The 22494-nt window shown below is 49.8% G+C and overlaps 1 protein-coding gene across 1 annotated transcript in view; it reads left to right on the forward strand.

The window, feature by feature from the left end:
• Positions 1-22494, forward strand: part of KATNIP (katanin interacting protein) — a 183182-nt gene that overhangs the window by 118306 nt on the left and 42382 nt on the right. The window contains 3 exon segments of the mRNA XM_026515659.4: positions 718-820; positions 4929-5144; positions 15545-15682. Coding sequence (XP_026371444.2) covers positions 718-820; positions 4929-5144; positions 15545-15682 — 457 coding nt within the window.

Below are 22494 nucleotides of genomic sequence, written 5' to 3' on the forward strand. Positions count from 1 at the left end.
GGCCATGATAGAACTCAGGGGTTCCTCTGCGCAGGAAAGGGGTGGTGCCTGAGGATATCTTACGTCTGATAAACTTCTGTTTGCGGGCAGCACACACGTCATCCGCTGCTTTTTTCTTCATCCTCAAGATCCTTGGTGCTCCGGGGTCTTGAGGACACGCCACCTTAAACAGCACATGTGGGGTGCATTTGCAAACCCCGCTCTACTGAGTCGGGAATGCCTGCAGCCCCAGAAGCAGGACGTGCGAAGTAGGTCTCTAGGCCAGGAGTAGCAGAGGTTTTTAGCAAAGGGCCAGATAGCGAATACTTCAGGCTTTTCAGTTTATTTGTTTGTTGGTTGGTTTGTTCTAACAAGCCTTCGAAAGGTAAAAGCCATTGTTAGCTCCCAGGCTCTGCGGGCTGTATTCTGCCACGCCCTGCTCCAGACCCTTCTGAGTTACCAGTTAGCTCCGCCATCTTGGCCATCTTACCGGTCTGCCGGCCATCTTGCCCCAAACAATGTCCTCTACTTGGCTTTTCTTTTATCACTAGTTGTACAGTTATTATAAAGGGGAGGAAACGACCCATGTGTGCCTTTGAACCGTATGCAGATCAGTTATTCTCTTCTCAAACCACGACTTCTTCTGAGCTAGAAGTTAGTGCAGTGGCCTTGATGGGTCTGCTCTCTGTTGTGAACCATCTGTCACTGCCCGTTCCCTAAACCAAAATCCCCTTTCAGGCAGCAGCAAAGGCTTCTGAAAGTGCTCCAGGACATCGAAAGCGACTCTGCCCGTCTCAGCATGGTTGCTTCACCAACAGACGGCCCCGTGCCAGACCCAGAGGTGAGAACATTGACTTATAAGGATTTCTAAACGCATTCAGCATCTTGCCTGAAAGCTGAGGGCGGAAGGACCCCTCGGTGCGATCATCTCTGTGTGGTAGGGATGGCTGACAGCGGTAAACTTAACGTCCCTCTGCCCAAGTCTCCATCCCCCTCCCGCCCAGCGTCTGGACAGGCATGGAGTGGAGCCAGGGGTTGCAGCAGAGAGAAGCCTATCCACATAGGAGGCAATATAAATAGCACGTAAGCCCAGAGGAAAATGGCCAACATCGCTGGTCATCAAGAAATGCAGGTTAGAGCAACCTTAATGCCCCACTTGATATCTGAGCTCCAGGATTTTTTAAAAGATTTTATTTATTTATTTGTCAGAGGGAAAGAGAGAGAGTGAGAGCACAAGCAGGGGGAGTGGCAGGCAGCAGGAGAAGCAGGCTGCCCGCTGAGCAAGGAGCCCGATGCGGGACTCGATCCCAGGACCCTGGGATCCTGACCTGAGCTGAAGGCAGGTGCTTAACCAACTGAACCACGGAGGCATCCCTCCCGGATTCTTTTTGATGATAACCTCTAGGACTGGCGAGGTCACAGCAGGCTTACCCTGCTAGCAGCAATGTAAATGGGTGGAACTCTCAAAAAGCAGAAAGGCCGGGCTCAGGAAGAGCCTTAGAAAGACTTAAGGCTTCCCAGGCCAGCGATTCCGCTTCCTCATTCTAAGAAAATCACTCAACAGAACGCAAAAACTATAGGCACAAAGATGTCTGTTGCAGAATGATTGGAAGTAGGGAAGAATGAGGAAGAAAAAAAGAACCAGAAATAATAAATGTCTCATGATGAGTTAATCGGGAAGGCGTGATGTATCAGCACAATGCGGTGGTATAAAAGGAGGGGAATTACCATTATGGCGATTATGCAGGATGAAAATGGTGAGGATATAGAGTTAACTGCAAAAGGTGATGTTAGTCTTCATTGAGTCCAGTGTGATAGTGGGACTGTGCAAAGCCACGGCCGTGGGACGTGTCGACACAGCGGAGCCGTGAACCAAAAGGCCAAAGTGGCATCCGGGTGGAAGGGTAATGGGGATTCGCATTTCTTTTGTGTTAGAAGGTGTGTGTCCGGCACATCTTCTCAGCCCTTCCTTTGCCCAAGGCACATTTGGTCACATGAGCCCTCCCAGAGCCACACATAAACCTCCCATGAGAGCAGAAGACCCCCATGCCAGCCTAGACCCGAGTCTGATCCATCATTTGGTGGGCACATGACCTTTAAAGCCTCTTAAGCTCTCTGATCCTGGGAGTGTGCGGCTGTCACACTGGGTAAATAACCCACAACCATGGGCTTCGTGAGGGTAGAACAGCAGAGTTTTGTGAGGGTGAGCACCTCCATGCCTGACACCGGCGCGAAGGAGCCAGCAAATTATCAGTTGAAAGTTGGACATCTAGAAAAATCAGAAAATTCAAAGCTTTACCGCCCACCCACCCCCCCCGCCGTCCATGCCCCCTGCATGGAACAGTAGCTTTCTTAGCCTTGAAGATGCTAAGTGTGATAAAACTTGAGCCACATTAAAAAGAACCTGGATTGATCAAGTCTCCTTATAGCAAACAGAAAACCCAGGGCAAACTGACATATCCAACAAAGGGAAGGAAATGATAGACTCTTGTAGTAAATGCCACGGTGGGGACCAGGTGGGGCTTGATCCAGCAGCTCACGCTGTGTCTCCGCCGTGCCAGCGGCATCCTTGAGCTCTGTCCCCACCTCAGCACCCAGGCCCGGCTCTGCTGTCTCCCTGGGACCTCTCAGTAGTTCAAGTGGTTCCCGCCTCTTGTCTCCCTCCCCTTGGGCCCTACAGTCAGGAGAGAAGAGCATGTCCTCCACGCACAGGACTGAGAGTGGGTCACGTGCCCATCACCGAGCCACCCCCTCCTGGGGGCTCAGGGGACCGGCCACACTGATTCACTGGAACAGTCAGGCTCCTCCTCAGCGTGGGAAGGGGCCCATCCCCCTCTAGGACCATCCTCGTGGCTGAGGAAAGAGAAAGGGTGACTTCCAGACAGGAAAATCAGTTATTCTTGGTGAGAGAGGGGGAGGGGACAGTGCATGCCAGAGACCAGGAGCTGCCCGACCAGCGTTTACCTTCGACCCCCACGAGGGGTCCTAAAGCGAGCAATTCAGAAGCAGCGTAGCCATTGAATCGCAACACTGGCAAGTTGTGACACTTCCTTAGCTAATAGACCCTTCAGCTTCTTCATTTCCAAGCCTCGCTGCAGGACTTCACACGTTTTAGATTGCACAGGGTGTGAGATCCAGCAGCCCCTCTGTGACCGCAGCTTGCCGCCCATCTGGGCCTCCTCCGTGCGGCCAACAGCCAAGGTGAACGGTGCCGCCTCTGCACGCCTCCTGCCCCGCTCACCTGGCGGCGCCACGCCCCTCACCAGCGCAAGCGCATCCACCACCCAATCTCAGAGGGTTGAGGTTCCTCACTGTCCTGCACTCCTGGGACTCAGGCCCAGCGCAGCGGAGAGGGCCTGGCCAGGGCCCGGCACGGCCCTGCGGCGGAGGAGGAAGACGCGCAGCGGGCTCTGCTAATAAAAGCCGGCCCTGTGTTCCTTCTGGGAGCTGGGAGCTGACCTCCCTCCCTCCCTCCCCGTCCCCGTCCCCATCGCGTGGCAATCAAGGCGTGTCCAAACACACGCTGAGAGTGATAGCACGTCTCGCTGGCTATTAATTAAAAAAATAAGTAGGGAACAGTTGCTGTTCATTTGCTCAACTCCCTGCTCGCAGAACCGTTGCAGATTACCAGTGCTAATTAACAGAGGGCATGTGCACACAGGGAATGCACCATTCTATGAGCGACTGATCCGTGGCGACCAGCACTGCAGTCGGGGCCCGAGGGGGCCTTGGGAAGCCATTCTGCAACGTGGCTGTTTATTGATGGCATTCACGCAGCCTCAGACCAGACAGCCTACCCGCAAAGGAGACAGCACTCCAATCGGCAAGGGGAGAAATGGCTGGAAGTGGACCCTTAGGGAGCATACATGGGGGCTGGGACACATGACAGAGCCTTTCCCGGTGGCCGTATCTCCCTTAGTCTCCGTGACAGGATTGCCAGAGAGATGATGTCCTCATCTCTTGTTTCCCAACCAGGCTGAGGGACATCAGGTGTCTTGGCCAGGGTCCTATGTTACCCACCGAATTCATTTGCTAGGGCAACTGTAACCAGGAACCGTGGACAAGGTGGCCTAAGCAGCAGAGATGTATTTTCTCACAGTTCTGCCAGCTCAAGTCCAAGATCTAGGTGTCTGCGGGTGTAGTTTCTGGTGAGGCCTCTCCTGCCTCGCAAATGGCCGTCCTCTGGCTGTGTCCTCCTCGGTCTTTCTCTGAGCATGCCCACCCCTGGTGTGTCTCGTGAGCAGCTCTCCTCTTTTTGTAAGGACATGGGTGAGACTGGATTTGGGCCCACCCTCACAGCCTCCTTTTACCTTAGTTACCTCTTTAAAGGCCCTGTCCCCAAATATAGTCACATTCTGGGTTTAGAGTGTTAGCATCTGAATTGGGGGGGGACATAATTTAGCCCGTAATACCTCCCCAGTTCAGCCACGAACACTTGGAAATGGGGATGAGAAGAGCACATTCAGGCAGAATCTGATGCCTTTTAGACATCTTTTGTGATTTGCAAACTCTTACAGAAAATACTAACTGCCCGGGTTTCACAGTAACTATGTGGTTTTTTTTTTTAAGATTTTATTTATTTGACAGATAAAGAGCACAAGTAGGCAGAGCGGCAGGCAGAGGGAGAAGCAGGCTCCCCTGCAGAGCAGGGAGTCCAGGCGCAGGGCTCGATCCCAGGCCCCTGAGATCATGACCTGAGCAGAAGGCAGATGCTTAACCAACTGAGCCATCCAAGCACCGCCCCCCCCCCCACTGTATTTTAAGTGCCTTACAAACAGGAGCTCTTTTAATTTTGGTAAAAACTGTATGTAACGGGTGCTATTCTTACCCTCCTTGTACGGATGGGGAAACTGAGGTCCTCAGTGGCTAAAATAACGTATTGCTTAGTGGTAAGCTGAATCCGGCCTGTCATGTTTTCATCCTTTGTCATTCTTTTTCTCTTCGTTAAGGACAAATCAAGAACAAAAGGCGGAGACATCAAAGACGCCGTCTACGTGACCATGGAAATCCTGTCCAACTGGGGCCACGCCTCCTGGGTGGGTCTCACGGAAGTGGAATTCTTTGACCTGCACAACACAAAGCTTTATGTGTCGCCCCATGACGTGGACATCCGGACCATGGACACGTCCGGGGACCTGGGCCACCTGGTCAATAGGAACTTAGCTGTAAGTGGAGGCAGTACCGGAGTGAGGCTTGGCCTCGTATTTTGATGCATTTTCTCTGCCCATGATAGGGCCGCGATGCAGGTGCGGGGAGGGGAAGAAGAATAGAATCTTCCACTGTCGTTCATTTGGGCCCAGTGGGAGGAGCCTGAGGGAAAGGTCCAGGTGAGGGCCCCCAGGATCCCTGCTCTGTGGGTTTTTCTTGGGAGAGGGAGCAAAGAGGAGCCAAGTCATCCCCTTTTATCCAGCCTGCAGTTTACCCCAGGTGCCGCCAAATGTGGGACCCCCGGGGGGTCATGGAGGTCATTGCCATCATTTTATAGACAAAGACACTAATGCCTCGGGAAGAATATGGATTGGTCAAGGTCACACTGCCAGAATGTGGTGGGGCCACATTCATAGCCTGCAGCCTGGCCCAGGCCCAGGCCCACGCCCGCTTAGGGTCCTGCTTCCCAGCAAACACTGAACGTTCCTTTAAATATCTAGTCAAAAAGAAAGAAAGAGAAAGCACTGGAGTTTTCTCCTCTTTCCACTTGCATGTTGGGCGCAGAGGCTGGGAGCTAAGCTGAGACAGGCCACCCCGCCGAGTCACCTTTACTAGTCTGTGCTTCGGCTTCGGTATGACTTCTCTCCAGCAGGGGCCTGAGGAACTGGGAGCAGGTTGTGCCTCTGAAGACAGGTGGGCAAGGCACAGAGGCAGTAGGGGTCTTCCCTTGGGCGCTCCTTGGCGCCTTTTGAATTTCCTGCCATGTAGCTGTATTATCAATTCCAAAGAACAAGTTATTAATTTTTTTAAAAAAGTATTGAAAATGAAAACACCTGCTATACATTCAGTTCTTGCCTCGTGCGAGGCATGGGGCGTCATACATACAATCTTATTTATACCTAGTGGGACACGGGCTCAAGAAGCCGAGAGGCCTGTGTTCGAAGCTTACCATTTACAGCCTCATGAGCACGGGTACCGCACCTGACCTCTACTTTAGTTTCTCATCTGTCAAATGGCACAATAATCGTCCTTACCTTGCTACGATGTTGTGCGGATCAAACGTAACTGTAAAAAGCTTGGCACCATGCCTGGCTCTTCCAAAGGGCCCCAAAACATCAGTTCTTACTGTATTTGTTGTTGTTATTAGTCATAGTATTAATATCATTAAGAAGTAGATATTATTCCCATTTAAAGACGAGAAAACAAGAGGGGAGCTTTAAAATCCTGAGTTCTGGTCTTGACTCGATAGCCTTTAGCAGTTCTCTGAGAATCAGTTTCTCTGCCTCCTGTAAAGTAAAACTGGAGGGTGTGGATAATCCACAGGATTCTTGTTTGTCAGCAAAGAAACAGGAGTCTGGCTCACTTTTGCAGATTTCCAGCAAAGAACTTTGTTGCGAGTCTTTGGGTAACTGGTAGATTGACTGTCCCCTAGGCCAGAAGGGGCAGCCCCCACGGTCATGTTGGGGGTCTAGGTGGCATCCAGGATGCATGGGCACCAAGGGTGTGGCCTTTTTTTGGGCTTGGGGGGCCGCGTTGGTTAATTGGTTTGCCATCCTATTACTGTGCTGGAGATACACAGTCCCAGGAGAGGAAGGCTGCGGGCCAGCCTGGCTAGGAAGGTAGGCACCTTCATGCCGGTTACAGTGAGAAGCCGCAGTGGGCCAGGGAGGGAATTCTCCCTGGAGAAATTCAGCGTTGTTACTGAAAGGAAGGCAGGGGAGATGCTAGGTAAGCTGAGAAACACCACCCGTCCACAGGGTTAGACTGGGTGGTGACAGCCCTCTAAGATCAGCAGCTCCGTGACCTTGAAAGAAACAGGTCCCATAGGTCATGGCCGCTGGGATGCTCTGGCCTTGCATTTCCTGCTCTGCTTCCTGCTTCGAGTCTGTAGGCACCCGTGTGTACTGCAGGGGCTTAGAGGGGCCCTCTCCACCCCGGCCCCCCTTATGCAGAGCAGTGGCACTCTGGATGCCTGCTGTATACAGAATAGAACATACCAGGGCAATAAAAAGCATCATTGGATTTGATTGGGGCCAGTTCTCAGGATGACTTTTCCTTTTCCTCTGTTCAGCAGAGGCTGGTGAGCTTTGCCACGTGACAGCAGGGAAGAATTTGGCCCATGGTTTTGGTGGGGTCGAGGTTTTAAATTTTGGGCCCCGAGTTTGGGACAAGAGGCGACTATCTCACCCTGGGCTGCTGGATCTCGGAGCTGGCTAGATTCCCCCTGCCGCCCTGGCACGGGGTCTCCCTGATGGTCGTCCTATTTACCCAGCCCGGGACTGCCAGCACATACTGTCTCTTAGGGCCACCCAGTTTCACTGGGGTTTATTCAAGACCCACAGCATGCAGGCCAGGGCTGCAGACATCCCTCAGGTGAGCCTCACAGCAACCTTGAGTTGCTCTCCACATCTGATAAATGAGAAAGCACGTTTTAGGGAGGACTGGTGACCTTGCCCCAGCCACACGGCTGCGGGGTGGGGGAACTTGGCTGCAGTCTCACCAGGAGATAATTGAAAGTGGAGTCTGAGTTCAAAAGATAAGTCGCTTCAGTGGAAGAGAATGGGATTGGGGGCGGTGCTGCTGGAAGATGAGGGGGTGCCCATGTTCGGTGCAATCGCTCCTCCCCTCTGCGTCTACACCATCTCTCTTAGTGGCCTCGCCCAGGCCCATGGCTTCAAGATGATTCCAAATGGATACACCACAACCCGCCTGCTTCTCTGAGTCCCTGACTTGAATGCCTGCCAATTGCCTGTTTGACATCTCTCCTCAGATGCCTGCTGGACACCTCAGACTTCAGAGCTCTAAATCTTAAGTGTTCATTTCCCGGCCCCACCCACATCTCTCCCTCCTACAACACTCCTGTGCCCAGTAAAGGGCACTGTGGTCCGCTCTGCTGCCAAGCTCACCACCTAGGAATCTTCCTGGACTTCCCCAACCCCTGCCCGCCACCTTCCAGCAGTCTGGCCCCTACTCTCCATCTCCCTGGTGGCCACCAAGTCAGATCAGTGTGCTGTTCCCTCTCGCTGGCACTGTTCAGTGGCCTCCTGTCTCATTGTCTTCTCTTCCAGCCCCTTCTGCTCCATTTTCTACTCTGTATCCGAAGTGATCTTTTACAAATGTCAGCCTGTACCCCTCCCCTACTTAAAACCCCGGCCATGACTTTGCAGGACACTTAGAAATAAAATCACATGCCTCCCATGGCCTGGGAAGCTGTCTGTGAACAGGCCTCCAGTTCCCTCTCTGCCTGCCTCTCACCCCCACCCCCCCACCTCACACACCAGGCTCCAGCAACCATGGGGCTTCCTTCTGCTCCTCTGGCGCTCCAAGCTCCTCTCACCTCTGGGCTCTGTCCAGAACATCCCTCCTCTGTCCCTCCTACCTGCCTTCTCCTTATTCAGATTTTGGCCCAAATACCACTTTCTCAGCAAGCCCTTCCCTGACTATAGTGTGTTGGAGTCCTGTCTCACGCCACCCCCAGAAAATGTCATTTTCTTCAGGGCACTTTTCATGTTAAGAAATGATTTGGTTGCTTGATTATCATCTGTCTCCCCTCCATTAAGCTACATGTTCTTGTCTGTCCTAACCGTACTATATCCCCAGCACGTAAATGTACACAGTACATTTTTTGTACTTTTTATTTGAAGGAATCATAGAATCACAGGAAATTATTTTTAAAATTGTGCAGAGAAGAGAAAAATAATAGAGGGAAATCAATGAAGCCAAAAGTTAGGTTTTTTGAAAGGATCGACAAAGTTAACAAACCTTTAGCTAGGTTTGTCAGCTAGGTTTCGACAAGAAAAAAGGCGAAAAGATTCAAGTGACTGAAATCAGGAATGAAAAAGGGGACGTTGCTACCAACCTGACAGGGGAAAAAAAAGATTACAAGGGAATATTCTGAACAATTCTATGCCAACAAATGAATATGTCCCAGATGAAATAAATGGACAACATCCTAGAAAGACACTAATCACCGAAACTGACTCAAGAGGAAATAGAACATCTGGCTAGACCTATAGCAAGTAAAGGGATTGGATTAACAATCAAAAAACTTCCCACAAAGAAAAGCTGAGGACCAGATGGCTTCACTGGTGAATCATACCAAATATTTAAAGAATTAACACCAATCCTTCACAAACTCTTCTAAAATATAGAAGGGGAGGGAACACTTCCAATCTCATTCTGTGAGGCCAGTATTACCCTGACAACAAAACGAGACAATGACATCACAAGAAAAGGAAATTATAGACCAACATCCCTTATGAATATAGATGTAAAAATCCTTAACAAAACATTAGCAAACCAAATCTACCAGTTCATAGAAAGATCTATACATTGAAACCTAGTGGAGTTGGTCCCAGGAATGTGTGGTTTATTATTTAATATACAAGAATCCATCAATATAATACAACATGTTGATAGAATGGAAGGAAAAATAACCATGTGACTTAATGGATATAGAAAAAGCATTTGCCAGTTCAACACCCTTTTGTGATGAAAACCATAAACAAACCAAGAATAGAAGGAAACATTCTCAACCTGATAAAGGGCATCCATGAAAACCCTCAGCTAGCCAGCATCATGCTGGTAAAAGACTGAAGGCTTTCCCCCAAAGATCAAGAGCAAGACAAGGATGACTGTTTTCACCACTTCTGTCCAGCCTCATACTAGAGATTTTTCCCAGGGCAGTTAGGCAAGAAAATGAAATAAGAGGTTGGAAAGGAAGAAGTAAAACTATATTTGTGGGTGATATGATCTTATATATAGAAAACTCTTAAGAATCCACAAAAAATACTGATAAAGCTAAAATCACGTTCAGCAAGTTTACAGGATGAAAGACCAATATACAAAAAATCCGTTGTATTTCTATACCCTAGCAATGAACAATCTGAAAAGAAAATTAAGGGGAAAAATGTGTTTAAAATAGCATCAGAAAGTATAAGATACTTAAGGTAGATCTATTTTTAACTCCCTGAGGGACCTCCATACTGTTTTCCACAGTGGCTGTACCAATTTAAAAAAAAAAAAAAAGATACTCAAGAATAAATTTTACCAAATAAATGAAAGACTTATACATTGAAAAGTACAAAATATTATTGGTGGGAATTGAAGAAGACACAAATAAATGAAAAGATGTTCCACGTTCATGGATTGGAAGACTTAATACTGTTGGCATGACGACGCTCCCTAAATTATCTACAGATTCAGTGCAATCCTATCAAGATTCCAGCTGCCTGTTTTGTGGAAAGTGATAAGCTGATCTTAAAATACATATGGAAGTTTAAGGGACCTGGAATAGCTAAAACAATGTTGGAAAAGAACAAAATTGGAAGACTCACACTTCAATTTCAAAACTTACTACCAAGCTTCAGTAATCAAGATTGTGTGGTACTGACATAGGGACAGAGAGAGCAATGGAATAGAATTGAGAGATAAATAGACCCTTATGTCTACAGTCAATTGATTTTCAACAAGGATGCCAATACTATTGGATAGAGAAAAAAGTTATTTTTTTTAGCAAATGGTATTGGGACAACTGGATTTCTGCATGTAAAAGAATGAAGTTGGATTCCTGCCCTAACATCGTCTACAAAAACTAGTTCAATGGATCAAAGACCTTAAAACTTTCAAAGTTTTAAGGCTGTAAAACTCTTAAAAGAAGCATAAATATAAATTTTTGTAGCCTTGAGCTTTTCAATGAGGTCTTAGATAGGATATCCAAAGCACAAGCAACACAAGAAAAAATAGATAAATCAGACTTCATCAAAATTTAAAACACTTTTGTGTCAAATGACATTCATCAAGATAGTGAAAAGACAGCTTACAAAATGGGAGAAAATATTTGCAAATCATATATCTGATAGGGGTCTATCATCCAGAATACATAAAGAAAATAACTCTTAAAACTCAACAATAAAATGACCAAACCGCCTAATGAAAATATGGCCAAGGTACTCTGCATAGACTTTCCTCCAAATAAGACGTACATGGCCAAGAAGCATATGGAAAGATGCTCCACCTCATTAGTCATCAGGGAAATGCAAATCAAAACCCCAAAGAGATATCATTTCACACCCACTAAGACGTTATCATTTTTGAAAAGAAAAGAGAAAATAAGCGTATTGGCAGTTGTGGAAAAAGCATATCTTCCTGGTGGGAACAGAAAATAAAATGGTGCGGCCATCGTGGAACATAGTTTGGCTGTTTCTCCAAAAGTTAAATGTAGAGTTACCTCATGACCTAGCAATTCTGCTCCTGGGTACAGACCCAAGGGAATTGGAAACGTGTTCCCACAAAAACTTAGACACAGATGTTCATTGCAGTATCATTCATCATAGCCGCTAGGTGCCAGCATCCCAAATGTCTACGGACTGACGGAACTGACACAATGGAATATTACTCAGCTCCGAAGAAGAACAAAGCACTGACACTTGTTACATTAAAGATGTACCTTGAAAACAGGATGCTATGAGGAAGAAGCCAGACACAGAAGGCCACATGTTGTATGATTCCACTCATATGCGGTGTCCAGAACAGGCAATTCATAGGGCCAGAAAGTAGGTCAGTGGTTGCCAGAGGCTGGGGAAGGCAGGAATAGGGAATGACTGCTAAAGGGTATGGGGTACCTTTTTAGGGTGGTAAAAAAAAATTTGCCGGAAAAAGATAGTGGTGATGATTACACAGCCTTGGAATATACTAAAAACAGCAACAAAAACACTGAATTACACGCTATAAAGTGGTGATTCAATATATGTGAATTATATCTCAATTAAAAAAAAAGGATAGAGAGGTCCCATGTGTCCTTGCCCAGCTTGCCCCATCGCTGACGTCCTATGTAACCGTAGTACATTATCAAAACCAGGAAACTGACATTAGTATAATGTGCAGACCTTCGTACACGTGTGCGCACGTGTGTGTGTGTGTGTGAGTTCTGTGCAATTTTATCACGTGTAGATTCATGTAGCCACCCCTACATCAAGTTACAAAGCAATGGTTCTGTCACCTCAAAGGGATTCCCTCATGCAGCCCTTTAATAAAGCCACACCTCCCCACACACGTCCCTAACATTGGTAACCACTGATCTGTTATCTATGCTTTTTGTCACTTCAGGAATGCTATATAAATGGAATCATACTGCATGTAACCTTTTTGAGACCGGCTTTTTCCAGTCTGTATAATGCCCTTGACATCCATCCAAATTGTTGTGTGTATCAATAGCTTGTTGCTTTTGATTACGGTAATTTATTAAATTGGGGCTCCTTCTGAGGGCAATCCAGCATCTGCCCGAGGGAGTGGATCTGCGTCAGGTTAATTCTGGAAGAGGAAAGTACCTTTGTTGGGAGTTAAGGAGGGACCTCCTGCAAGGGGCCTCCCCTGACCGTCCGTTCTAAAAATGCCCTTCCATTGGCCATTAACAATTCTCGCTTATTTTCTTTGTCCAGTGTATCCCTGCCTGATTGGGTTTTTTTTTTCTTGGCAATTTTACTTGTTTGCTTTCGTGCAGAGCTGGGACCTGGTGGGCCAGGCTCCACCGCCCACCCCTGCATGTGGCTCGGTGCCCGCCCCACAGGAAGGTATTTATATTGGGCAAGCGGGTAACAGATGCTGTTGATGCCTCCCCGGCCCCTGGGTCCGTATGTGCGGGCACTGATGTTTGTCTTTCTGGCCTCCGGAGCCCACTTTGCTTCCCATGCAGCAGGCCCAAACTGGTGGGGAATTGAGCCCCTGGGAGCCGCCCAAAACCTACGCTGGTGGGAATTGGGGTATGAATACCCCGGCTCCCTTGTCCCGAGGGTGGCGTTGCTGCGAGGCATGTACTGCTCTGGCTCTCCCTGGTGGCCCTGAGTTCCAGATGCCACTGGAGGGGCTAGCTTGGTAACACTCTTTATGGAATGCCTTTCCTGCCCTGGCCTCCCCACACTGCAACTCGTGTTTCCTTTGGTGTCTAAATAATCTCCTGACGCTGAAATCCTTGCCTCGGGGTCCGCTTCCGGGGGAATCCACACTAAGACAGAATGAATTAATGAATTAAAATGGGTGTGAATCCTGACTCCACCACTTAGGCAAGCCACACCCCTTGCTCTCTTGCTGAGCTGTGGTCTTCCTTCCGGGACACGGGGGATACGGGGGACACCTCTAGCCCCTCCCAGGGCTTTGAGGGAAGGTGCCCCGATTCTCATTCTGCCAGTTCTGCGATGGGCAGGTGCAGTGGACGCTCGGCCTGCTGGCTTGGCACCTGCGATTTGCCCAGCGCGCCTTGGTCAGCCCTCAGCGGCTTCCCATCAGCCTTTTTCTTCGAGACTCCGTCTGCTAATGAGGCCCTGAGTTACCCGCAGGTTAATGTTCTTTGACTTTGAACACCATGATTCCCACTTAGTCCTCCTGTTATCCCTCCTGCTGACAGAAATGTGATGGGAAATCAATTACGGTCCCCTCACCCGCGTCTAAGGGTCAGCCTTCAGACTCTTCCTTTGTCGAGCAGCCACAGTGACCCAATTTAGGCCCCGACGTGGGGAAGGAATGAGGGGCACCCAGTGGATTTTGAGCTGTGGTATCTTGACCCCTTGCAGCTGCCCAGAGCACTAAAAGTTCTTGCAGAGCTTGAGAAACTTGGCTAGAATAAGTCAGAACCCCTTGAACTCCTCTCGCTCCCTTAACAAAAGCAGCGTCCTCCCTCCTGAAAGGCACCATTGTCACTGGAACAAACGCCCTTTGTTCTCCCCCGCAGCTGGAGCCTGGGCCTCTCATCTCCTTGGGGGCTGGCAAAACCCCTGAGCCAGCCAATCTGCTCCTTCCCTGGCTCTGTCAAGTAGCCTGCACGGCCCTGGTGACAGGAGCCTGTTGAGACCTTCTCAGATACACAGCGAGGCTCCCTTTAGGTAAAAGGGACATCTCTAGCCAGTGTCAGAGATGCTGCTGCCGCTCTCAGCCTCTAAGCAGGGGCCCGAGACTCACACGCCTGCAGGGGCCAGACAGAGGCATACCCTGGGAAGAGAAGGGGGTGTAAAGCAGTAGGGAGTGGTGGGGACTGGGGCACCAGAGACCCTCCCGCCCCGGCCACGGGAGTGGTGCCCTTGGCTCCAGCCAGCACCCATCAGGGGCCCAGTGTGGCTGTATTGTCCGTGTCTACACAAGAGCAGAACCTATCTCTGGAAGGGGAGGGGAAATCTCCCCATGGTTAAATGTGGCCAGAGATGTGTTTTTAATGCTTCATGAGCCAAACAAAATTGCCCTGCAGGCCAGATCAGTGTATAGCCTCTTCTCTAAAGTTTCAGTGAAGGGACAGCTATTAGGAGATAAATATCAATCAGTCATTCATTCTGTCATTTATTCATTCAACAAAGATTCTGTGGCATCTACCATGTGCCAAGGAACTGTGCTGAACGCTCAGGGTTCTGGAATGAGTTAGACACGGCCACTTCCCTTTAGGAGCTTGCAGCCAAGCATGTGGAGGGGTGACCTGGACTGGAAAATAGATAGTTGTGGGACAGTGAGTAAATGCTAGCCTCAGGCACTGCAAGGAACTGTGGGCCTCTGGAGGACAGAGCAATGGTGTTAGGGAAGGCATGACGGTGGGGGTGCCAGCACATTTGTGCTGCATTTCCCCGAGTGGGAGAGGCTGGAAGCATATTGCAAGGAGAGGCCCAGCCTGTGCAAAGGCCCTGAGGCCGAGCCTGGGGGGAGATGTTCGGCAGCAGCTGTGAGTTTTGTCAGGACAGGAGGCGGCTGGAGCTGAGAAAACTCCCCAGATTTGGCTTTTTCCACCTGCATCTAAAACACCCATGACAAGGAATTTTGTTGGCACAAGCGGACGAGACAGAGGGGCTTCCCTGTTCCTCTGCCCCTGTGGCCTTGAGAGCAGCCTGGTCGGTGGTCAGGAACCACACTCAGGGGTTCTGAGGCTTGGAAACCCTGCCAGAGAGCAGAGCAATTCCTGGGGCTCGGTGCCACAACCCTGTCCCAACGCCTACGCCCGTTTCTTTCTCTTTCTTTCTTTTTTTTTTTTTCTTTTTTTCTGTATTTTTACATTTTTAAAATTCCACAGGGTTTTACAAAAGAAAAACAGACTCTGCTTGCCGGGTTAATGAAATAACACAAGTGACTGCTCTTTGCCCATCCTCCTCTCTCGTCTCTCCCCACCCCCAGTGCTCTCCCCAAAGCTGATTAACTTGATTAAAATAAAAGCCCGTTGCATTTTAAATTCAGTCTGAATGGCAGAGCAGAGAGGCTTGCGTGGCAGCTTTGTGCCAGGCACGAGTTGGTACCTGCCACAAAGTGCAGTCGGGACAGGTGAGGTCTAAGAGCCCACCTTGGATTATGTAGAGAAGGGAGGCCTGGCCTCCTGCCCTCAGCCCGTTTACTTTGGGGAGAGGCAGAAAACAGACTAACGGCTGACTCACCTCTCTTGCCGGTGTTTCAGAGCAAGAAAGACCCCTCCTTGTGGACGTGCCCCTTCCACCCACCACTCCAGCTCTTTTTCGTTATCCGCAACACCAGACGGCTGCAGGACTTCGGTCTAGCCAAGATCAAGGTTTGGAATTACTGGACGGCTGATGGCGTAAGTAAGGGTTCCTCGCTGGGCATTTGACTGATGGAAGCACTTAGCGCTGTCCAATCATCTGATTGCTGAAGTTGCAAGATGGGTACCAGGGGGCCCCACTGCCCTTCCTCCTGGGTGTAGCCAGTGCCTGGCGGGGCATTTCACGCTGCGTGGTTGGAGCCACAGGGAGCACAGCCTCCGCTTGAAGGTTTGGGAAGTGAAATCAGGCCACCCTTTGGGATAACTGGATGGATAAGAACTGGGACTCAGTTTTGATAGATAAGGTTAGGTAACATATCCCGAGTCACACAGCCAGTAAGCGTCGCCAGGAGCATGTGAACTCACGCAGTCACACTCTCGGCCCATTCACTTCGCCAGCTCATCTCAAAATTTTATCTGCCTCAACTTTCCAGGGATCTTGCTAAAATGAGGGTTCTAATTCAGCGGGTCTAGGGCAGGGCCTGAGATCCTGCATCCAGGTGAGCCAGTGTTCCTGGTGTGGGGACCCCACTCTGAATAGCCAGGCTCTTAACCTCTGTGCTCTTCTGTCCCCCCAGTTTTAGAATTCCTGCCCTCCTTTCTACCCCCACACCACCTCCTATACCCAAGCACTTAACCTCTCTTTCTTCTCTGGACTGTTTTTTCATGTTCTCATTTGCATTTATTCCTTCATTCAACATTTATTGTTGAGTGCATGTGCCGTCGGGCTTCCTGGTCAGTTTGGGGGACATTGATATAAAAGACACAGTCCCCGCCCTGGAGGTACTCCTTGTCTAAAAGCCAGCAGACAAGTAAATAAAAATATGATGCGGTGTGCTGAAGGCCTTCCTAGAGGTGACCGCAGCGTGCCGGGAGTTTTAAATAGAAGCTCCAGGAACTCAGCAGGGAACTCAGTGGGTGAGGAAGGACAGGACCCCCTCAGCCTATCGTGTTTCTCCTCTTATGATGGACGTGGGGAAAAGAAGTGTTCTATTTTCTTTTCTAATCTGTTCTCAGGGAAGTGATAACACAAGGGAGATGAGCAAGGGGAACTGGTCCTCAGCTTCAATATTGTCAAGAGAGACAGTAGGACATGGTGGGGAGTGTGGCAAACGGGTAAGCACATGCTTCAGGTATAGGGAAGGCCACTCGTCAGCTTCAGCTAATGGTTGCTATGTATGCCAGCCAGTGCTGCTAGATCTTCTGAACATTCCCGGGGAGCTGGGAATCTGGAATTTGATAGGAGCCTTTCTGGTTTGTAAATGTCAACAGCTAATTTAAATTCTTTTGAAACCACCATATAGTCCAAAGTAAACTCATCTTTGGGCCGGAGTTGGCCTGTCTGGACTGCAACCCCTGGAGCACCAAGGGAGCCTGTGTCAGGCTGGGTGAGCTCTGGGAAGGTACTGGAAGGAGCGTACACCTGAGCCGTAGTGAAAGAGACAGCGGCACAGAGCCGAGGCAGAAAAGGAGAAAGCGTACCCCAGGAGGAGGGCCCCACACGTGCAAAGGCAGAGATGTGCAAGAGTGCATCCTCCAAACTGCCCTCCCCGTCCCTAGGCCCGGGCCTCCAGTCTGTCTCCAACAGAGGTCTCATCATGATTCTCCACTGCTTCAAACCCTCCAGGGCTCCCCTTGACCTGGAGGATCCAGGTCAAACCCCTGAGCATGACATCCGGGCCCCGTAATCCCCGGGCGCCAGGCCCCATGACTCCTTCCCATCAGCCCCTGCCCCTTGCTCTGGCCACACCCCGGAGTGCCAAACACTCCACCCGGGAGTTACACCTAAAGGCCCTGGCCCCTCCCATCCGGCTCAGCTCCAGGTGCCCCCTCCAATGCAAATTCCTGGAAAACCGGACATTACTTTCTCCAGGAAGCCAGCCCTGACCTCTGACCCTCATGCCACTTCTGGACCTCATGGATGTGTTCCATCACCCCAGTACCGGGATGGACACCTGCCTCCCCCATACCACCGTGGGCCCCTGGGAGCAGGGCCTGCATTGTCTCTGCCTCTGCCCCAAAGTAGACGCACGTGGTTATCAAATGAAGGAATGAGTTCATTGCCCAAGAACCCACAAGCAGTTTGTCTTACGCTTTTTGATACCCAGATGAGACATGGAGAATTGGAGTTTACGGCGTTTGCTCAGGCTTGTACCCAAGGTCAAAGGCAGAGCTGGGGATCAAGTGCGGGGAAGTCTGCTCCTCCTCCCTCCTTCCCTTTCCCCCATCCCATTCTTCTTCCTGCGGATTCTCCCTCTCGAAGCCACCCTCCCAGCTCCCCAGGGGTCCAGCTGTGTGCTTAGGGGCTGTCCTCCCGCCCCGGCAGGACCCCACCCCTGCATAGCCGCAGGCACTCCTTGCAGGTAGGGCCCTGCTCTCTCATTCCCGAGTCTGCTGGACACTTCCTGGCAGGTGGTCGTTGGCATCTTCTGGAATGAGCAGTGAAACAGTGCTGGCTGCCCAAGCCTGTGCCCTATAGCTCAGCCCTGTCATTGAATGTATGTCTCCGGCCAAGAAAAGCGGATTTTATATGCTGGATTACAGAGCAGATAAGCTTCATCCCTTACGGCTGGGCCTGCCTTTCTTCTTGAATCTGCACTCAGCCTTCCCTGTGTGCTGAGAATAAAAAAGAGGAGCAGGACATCAGGGTGTCGTGGGGGGTGCTTTGGGGAGCCTCAGTGGCAGGGATCAACGTCCTGAGAGGTATTTCTACACACCGAGCAGAGCGTGCAGGACTGCAGTCCCTGCCGGGGGTGCCGCTTATGTAACGCACACCCATCTGTTGCCAGAATTTACCGGGGGCAGAAAGCGCAGACAAATGCTGCTGCAGGTTGGTTTGATTTAATATTCTCCAGAGAATGCTATTACTGTGTGTTTTAGAGGAGATAAAATGAGAGTTTATAGGAAATATAGCTCGGCCTGGTAGACACGGCTTGTTAATACAGTGTTTTGTGTATGGGAATCCAAGGGAGAAAAGTTAAATGGGGGGGAGCGATTCCAACCAAGGCTTATTTAGAACATAAGAAAAGAAGGTGCAGGGGCGCCTGGGTGGCACAGCGGTTAAGCGTCTGCCTTCAGCTCAGGGCGTGATCCTGGCGTTATGGGATCAAGCCCCACATCAGGCTCCTCTGCTATGAGCCTGCTTCTTCCTCTCCCACTCCTCCTGCTTGTGTTCCCTCTCTCGCTGGCTGTCTCTATCTCTGTCAAATAAATAAAATCTTTAAAAAAAAAAAAAAAGAAGGTGCTAGAAAAAGGGAAGTCTCTTTTATTAGAAAATACGCTGCCTGCCCATGAAGTTGGGTTCCCTTCCCCGGGTTCCCTTCCCCCCTCATTAGGCGATGTGGTGAGTGTGGGCTGGCCCAGGGGGAGGGACTTCAGGGGAAGTGAGGACGCAGGCTAGAATCCGTCCATGCAGGCAAACAAAAGACAGCACGCAGATGTCTATACTCGGCCCAGCTGCCGTTTACCCAGGGCTGCGTCCACGCAGGCAGGCGTGAGGCACCCAGTAGGCGCTCGGTCAACATTTGATACATGAACAAATAACTCAACAAACGAATCCTCTCAACCCCAAGAATCCTGCAAGGTGACGTCAGTCCCCACCTTGTAGACGGAGAGGCTGGAGCTTAGAATAGTGAGCTCCTTGGGGGCAGAGAGACTGCATCTTTTTTGCCAGCCCTGCTTGGAAATGGTTGCCTGGAGTGCCATCTTGAGAAGGATCTGGACCCTTCCTTCTGGTTCATAAAGAGAAGGGTATGTGATGGATCAGCAATGTCTGCCTCGGGCTCAGGAGGAGGCTGCGATCATACGTCTGTCACATTTTTTTGGTACTCCTCAGATGGCGTGACTTGCCCAGCGAATGACTTGCAGGGGACACAGCTGGGAAGGGAACGTGGGGGATGTGGGTTTTTCTCGGCAGCACTTTCCCTGCAGAGCTACATCTGTTGGGAGGAAGGAGCCAATAGTCTCCCTAGTAGAGTATGTAGTAACCCGTCCAAGAAGTGGGCTCTCGGCAGCTCCCCGTGGTCTGTGCTTTCCTTCAGAGCAAGCCTGAGTTATCTGGTACTGGTGGCACCCTTCGGTAAAAACAGACATATTATCACCATCTTCACCCCCAACGTAACCACTCAGATGCCACCTCCAGCCTGGTCACAGCAGTGGGGGAGGCAGGACAGACACCCAGGGGTATTGTTCATATACAGAAATGCTGCTCATTAAATAGTTTATGAATGAATGGATGAATGAATGAATGAATGAGTGAATGTTAGATTTCCCCGGTGGTGTATCTCTGCGATATTCCGTAGTGGTTTAAGCTGGCGCTGCCCCATAGAACTTTCTGTGATAACTCTAATGCTCTCTATCTGCCCGGTCTGGTTCACCAGCCACAAGCCACAGGTGGCTGTTGAGAACTTGCAGTGTGGCTGGCACACTGGAGAAACTGCATTTTATTTCATTGGCTCATTTTTCATTGAGCTGTAATTGACATGTAAGATTGTATTCTTAGATGTTTTAGGTTGCACGATCTGATCTCCATAATAAGTTTAGTTAACCTCCATCAGCGCACATAGTTACAGAACATTTTTTTCCTTACGATGAAAACTTTTAAGATCGCCTTTCTTGGAAGCTTCCAAATATGCAATACAGTAATTGTTAACTACAGATATGATGCTATACAGGACATCCCCAGGACTATTCATCCCAGAACTGGAAGTTTGCACCTTTTGACCGCCTCCGCCCATTGCACCCACCTCCCGCTTCCTGCCTCTGGCAACCCCCAGTCTGTTCTCCGGATCTGTGAGTTCAGGTTTTTTTAAGTTGCACATGTAAGTGGGATCGTACAATATTTATATTTCCCTGTCTGACTTATTTCACTTAGTGTAAGGCACTCAGGGTCTGTCCATGTCTTTGCGAATGTCAAGATCTCCTCCTTTCTGATGGCAGAGTGATAGTCCATCGTGTGTCGTACCATATCTTTATCCGTTTATCCATTCATCTGTAGACACTTGGGTTACAGTGTCTTGGCTATTGTAAATATAATGCTGCAGTGAACACGGGGGTGCAGATATCTTTTTGAGATAATGATTTCTGTTCATAAGCACAAATCCCCAGTTGCAGAATTGCTGGATCGCACGGTAGTTCTCCCTTTCATTTTTTGCGGAACGTCAGTACCGTTTTCCAGAGTCGCTGCTCCACTTTTAGCCCCGCCAGTGCGCCCACGGTTCCCTTTTCTCTGCATTCTTGCCAACGCTTCTTATGAGAAACTGCATCTCACATTTCATTTAATGTTAACTTCAGTAGCCACATGGGGTTGGTGACTGTGTATTGGACACACAGGTCTTGGTGTTCACGGTGCCAGGGTGAGCGCACAGAGGAGGCCCTGTCCACACAGCCCTGTGCCTTCTCACGGGGAAGGGAAATAAACAAGGGCACAAATGAATAATGTTAATTTCAGGTAGTGCCAAGTGTTCTGAAGGCGATACAGTAAGGCAATGGGAGAGAGGCCCGGGGGCAAGGAGGCAGGGACGCTTTGAGTGGTGAGAGGCCTCCCATGAGGGGGCCAGAGCCCGAGCAAAGGCCCCAAGGCAGGAACATGCTTAGCACTTCTAGGACATAGTTTAGGTGGTGGCTGGGAATGGTGAACAAAGGTGAGTGTGAGGGGAGGGCGCAGAGATAAGTGGGAACCAGGTCAGGGGTGGCCTCTCTGGTTCAGATCTTATTCCTGGAAAGGGATGGTTAGAGCAAAGGCATCTGAACCAGTCACATCTCTGTCCCTCGGTTTCTTCATCCATAAAATGGGGTAGTTATTGTTCAGCTGAATACATGGGAAGTGCTCTGAATGATTCCTGGCCCTCGTGAGCTCTATACATGTGTCCGCAGTCATTGTTGGAGGGTTTTGAGCAGGGGGTGATATAATCTGACCGAGGAATTAAGAAGATCACTCTGGCTGCTGTTTGGAAAATGGATTAGAGGGAACAGGAAGCCCCCAAAGGAGGCTTCTAGCATAGCGTAGCTAAGGGTCATTCATGGTGACTGGGTGAGGGTCTCAGTGCTTAGGGGGTGTACCACAGGGAGACCCACTTCATCCCAGGACAGTGTTTGCATTTCAACAAGGCCTCTGTTTGGGGAAGAAGGGAGAATTTTCAAAGAAACGCAAAACGAGAGAGATGAGTTCAATAACACACACCCCTCACCCACTTCCACAGTAATCGACACCTGCCATTCTGGTTTCATCTACCCCCTACTACATATGATTGTAGCTCTCCTACCATTTCACTCATAAATTCTTCAGTGTGCATCTCTAACAGATAAGGAGTTTGTTTTTATGTAACCCCAATGCCATTATCCTGCCTGGCGGTAATGACTTACTATGCGCTAAACATCATCAAATATCCAGTCCATATTCAAATACCCCTAATTGTCTCAAAATTGTTGGTTTGTTTGGATCAGGATATAAACCAAGACCAAACATGACAACGGCTTCGAATTCAAAGGGGCAACCTTCATTTGGTTGGCTGAGTCAGCTTGGCCTAGTGGCTGTGCCCCGTGGCAGGGTCTGGGGAGCACGATGGCATCTTAGCAGGGTGACTGGTGGGAAGGGGACCGACCCAGGTGCATGAGAGTCTTTCTGAGGTGTTGACCTCAGGCTTGGTCTGGTCCTCTGGCAATCACCAAAGGGTGCTGACATCTGTGAGCAGAGTCCACACTCAGGAGGTTAGGGGCATGGTAACCTTGAGAGCCCCAGGAGTCCCGGGTTTGAAGCAGACCCCCAGCCAGCAGGGGAGGGAGACGCAAGCAGAGAATTCAGCCTTTGGAGAGGGGGCCCAACAAGGTGTTCAGGATCCAAGCGGCAGGTT

This window comes from Ursus arctos, unplaced genomic scaffold (genome assembly GCF_023065955.2).
Source record: "Ursus arctos isolate Adak ecotype North America unplaced genomic scaffold, UrsArc2.0 scaffold_2, whole genome shotgun sequence".
NCBI classification, from domain to species: domain Eukaryota; kingdom Metazoa; phylum Chordata; class Mammalia; order Carnivora; family Ursidae; genus Ursus; species Ursus arctos.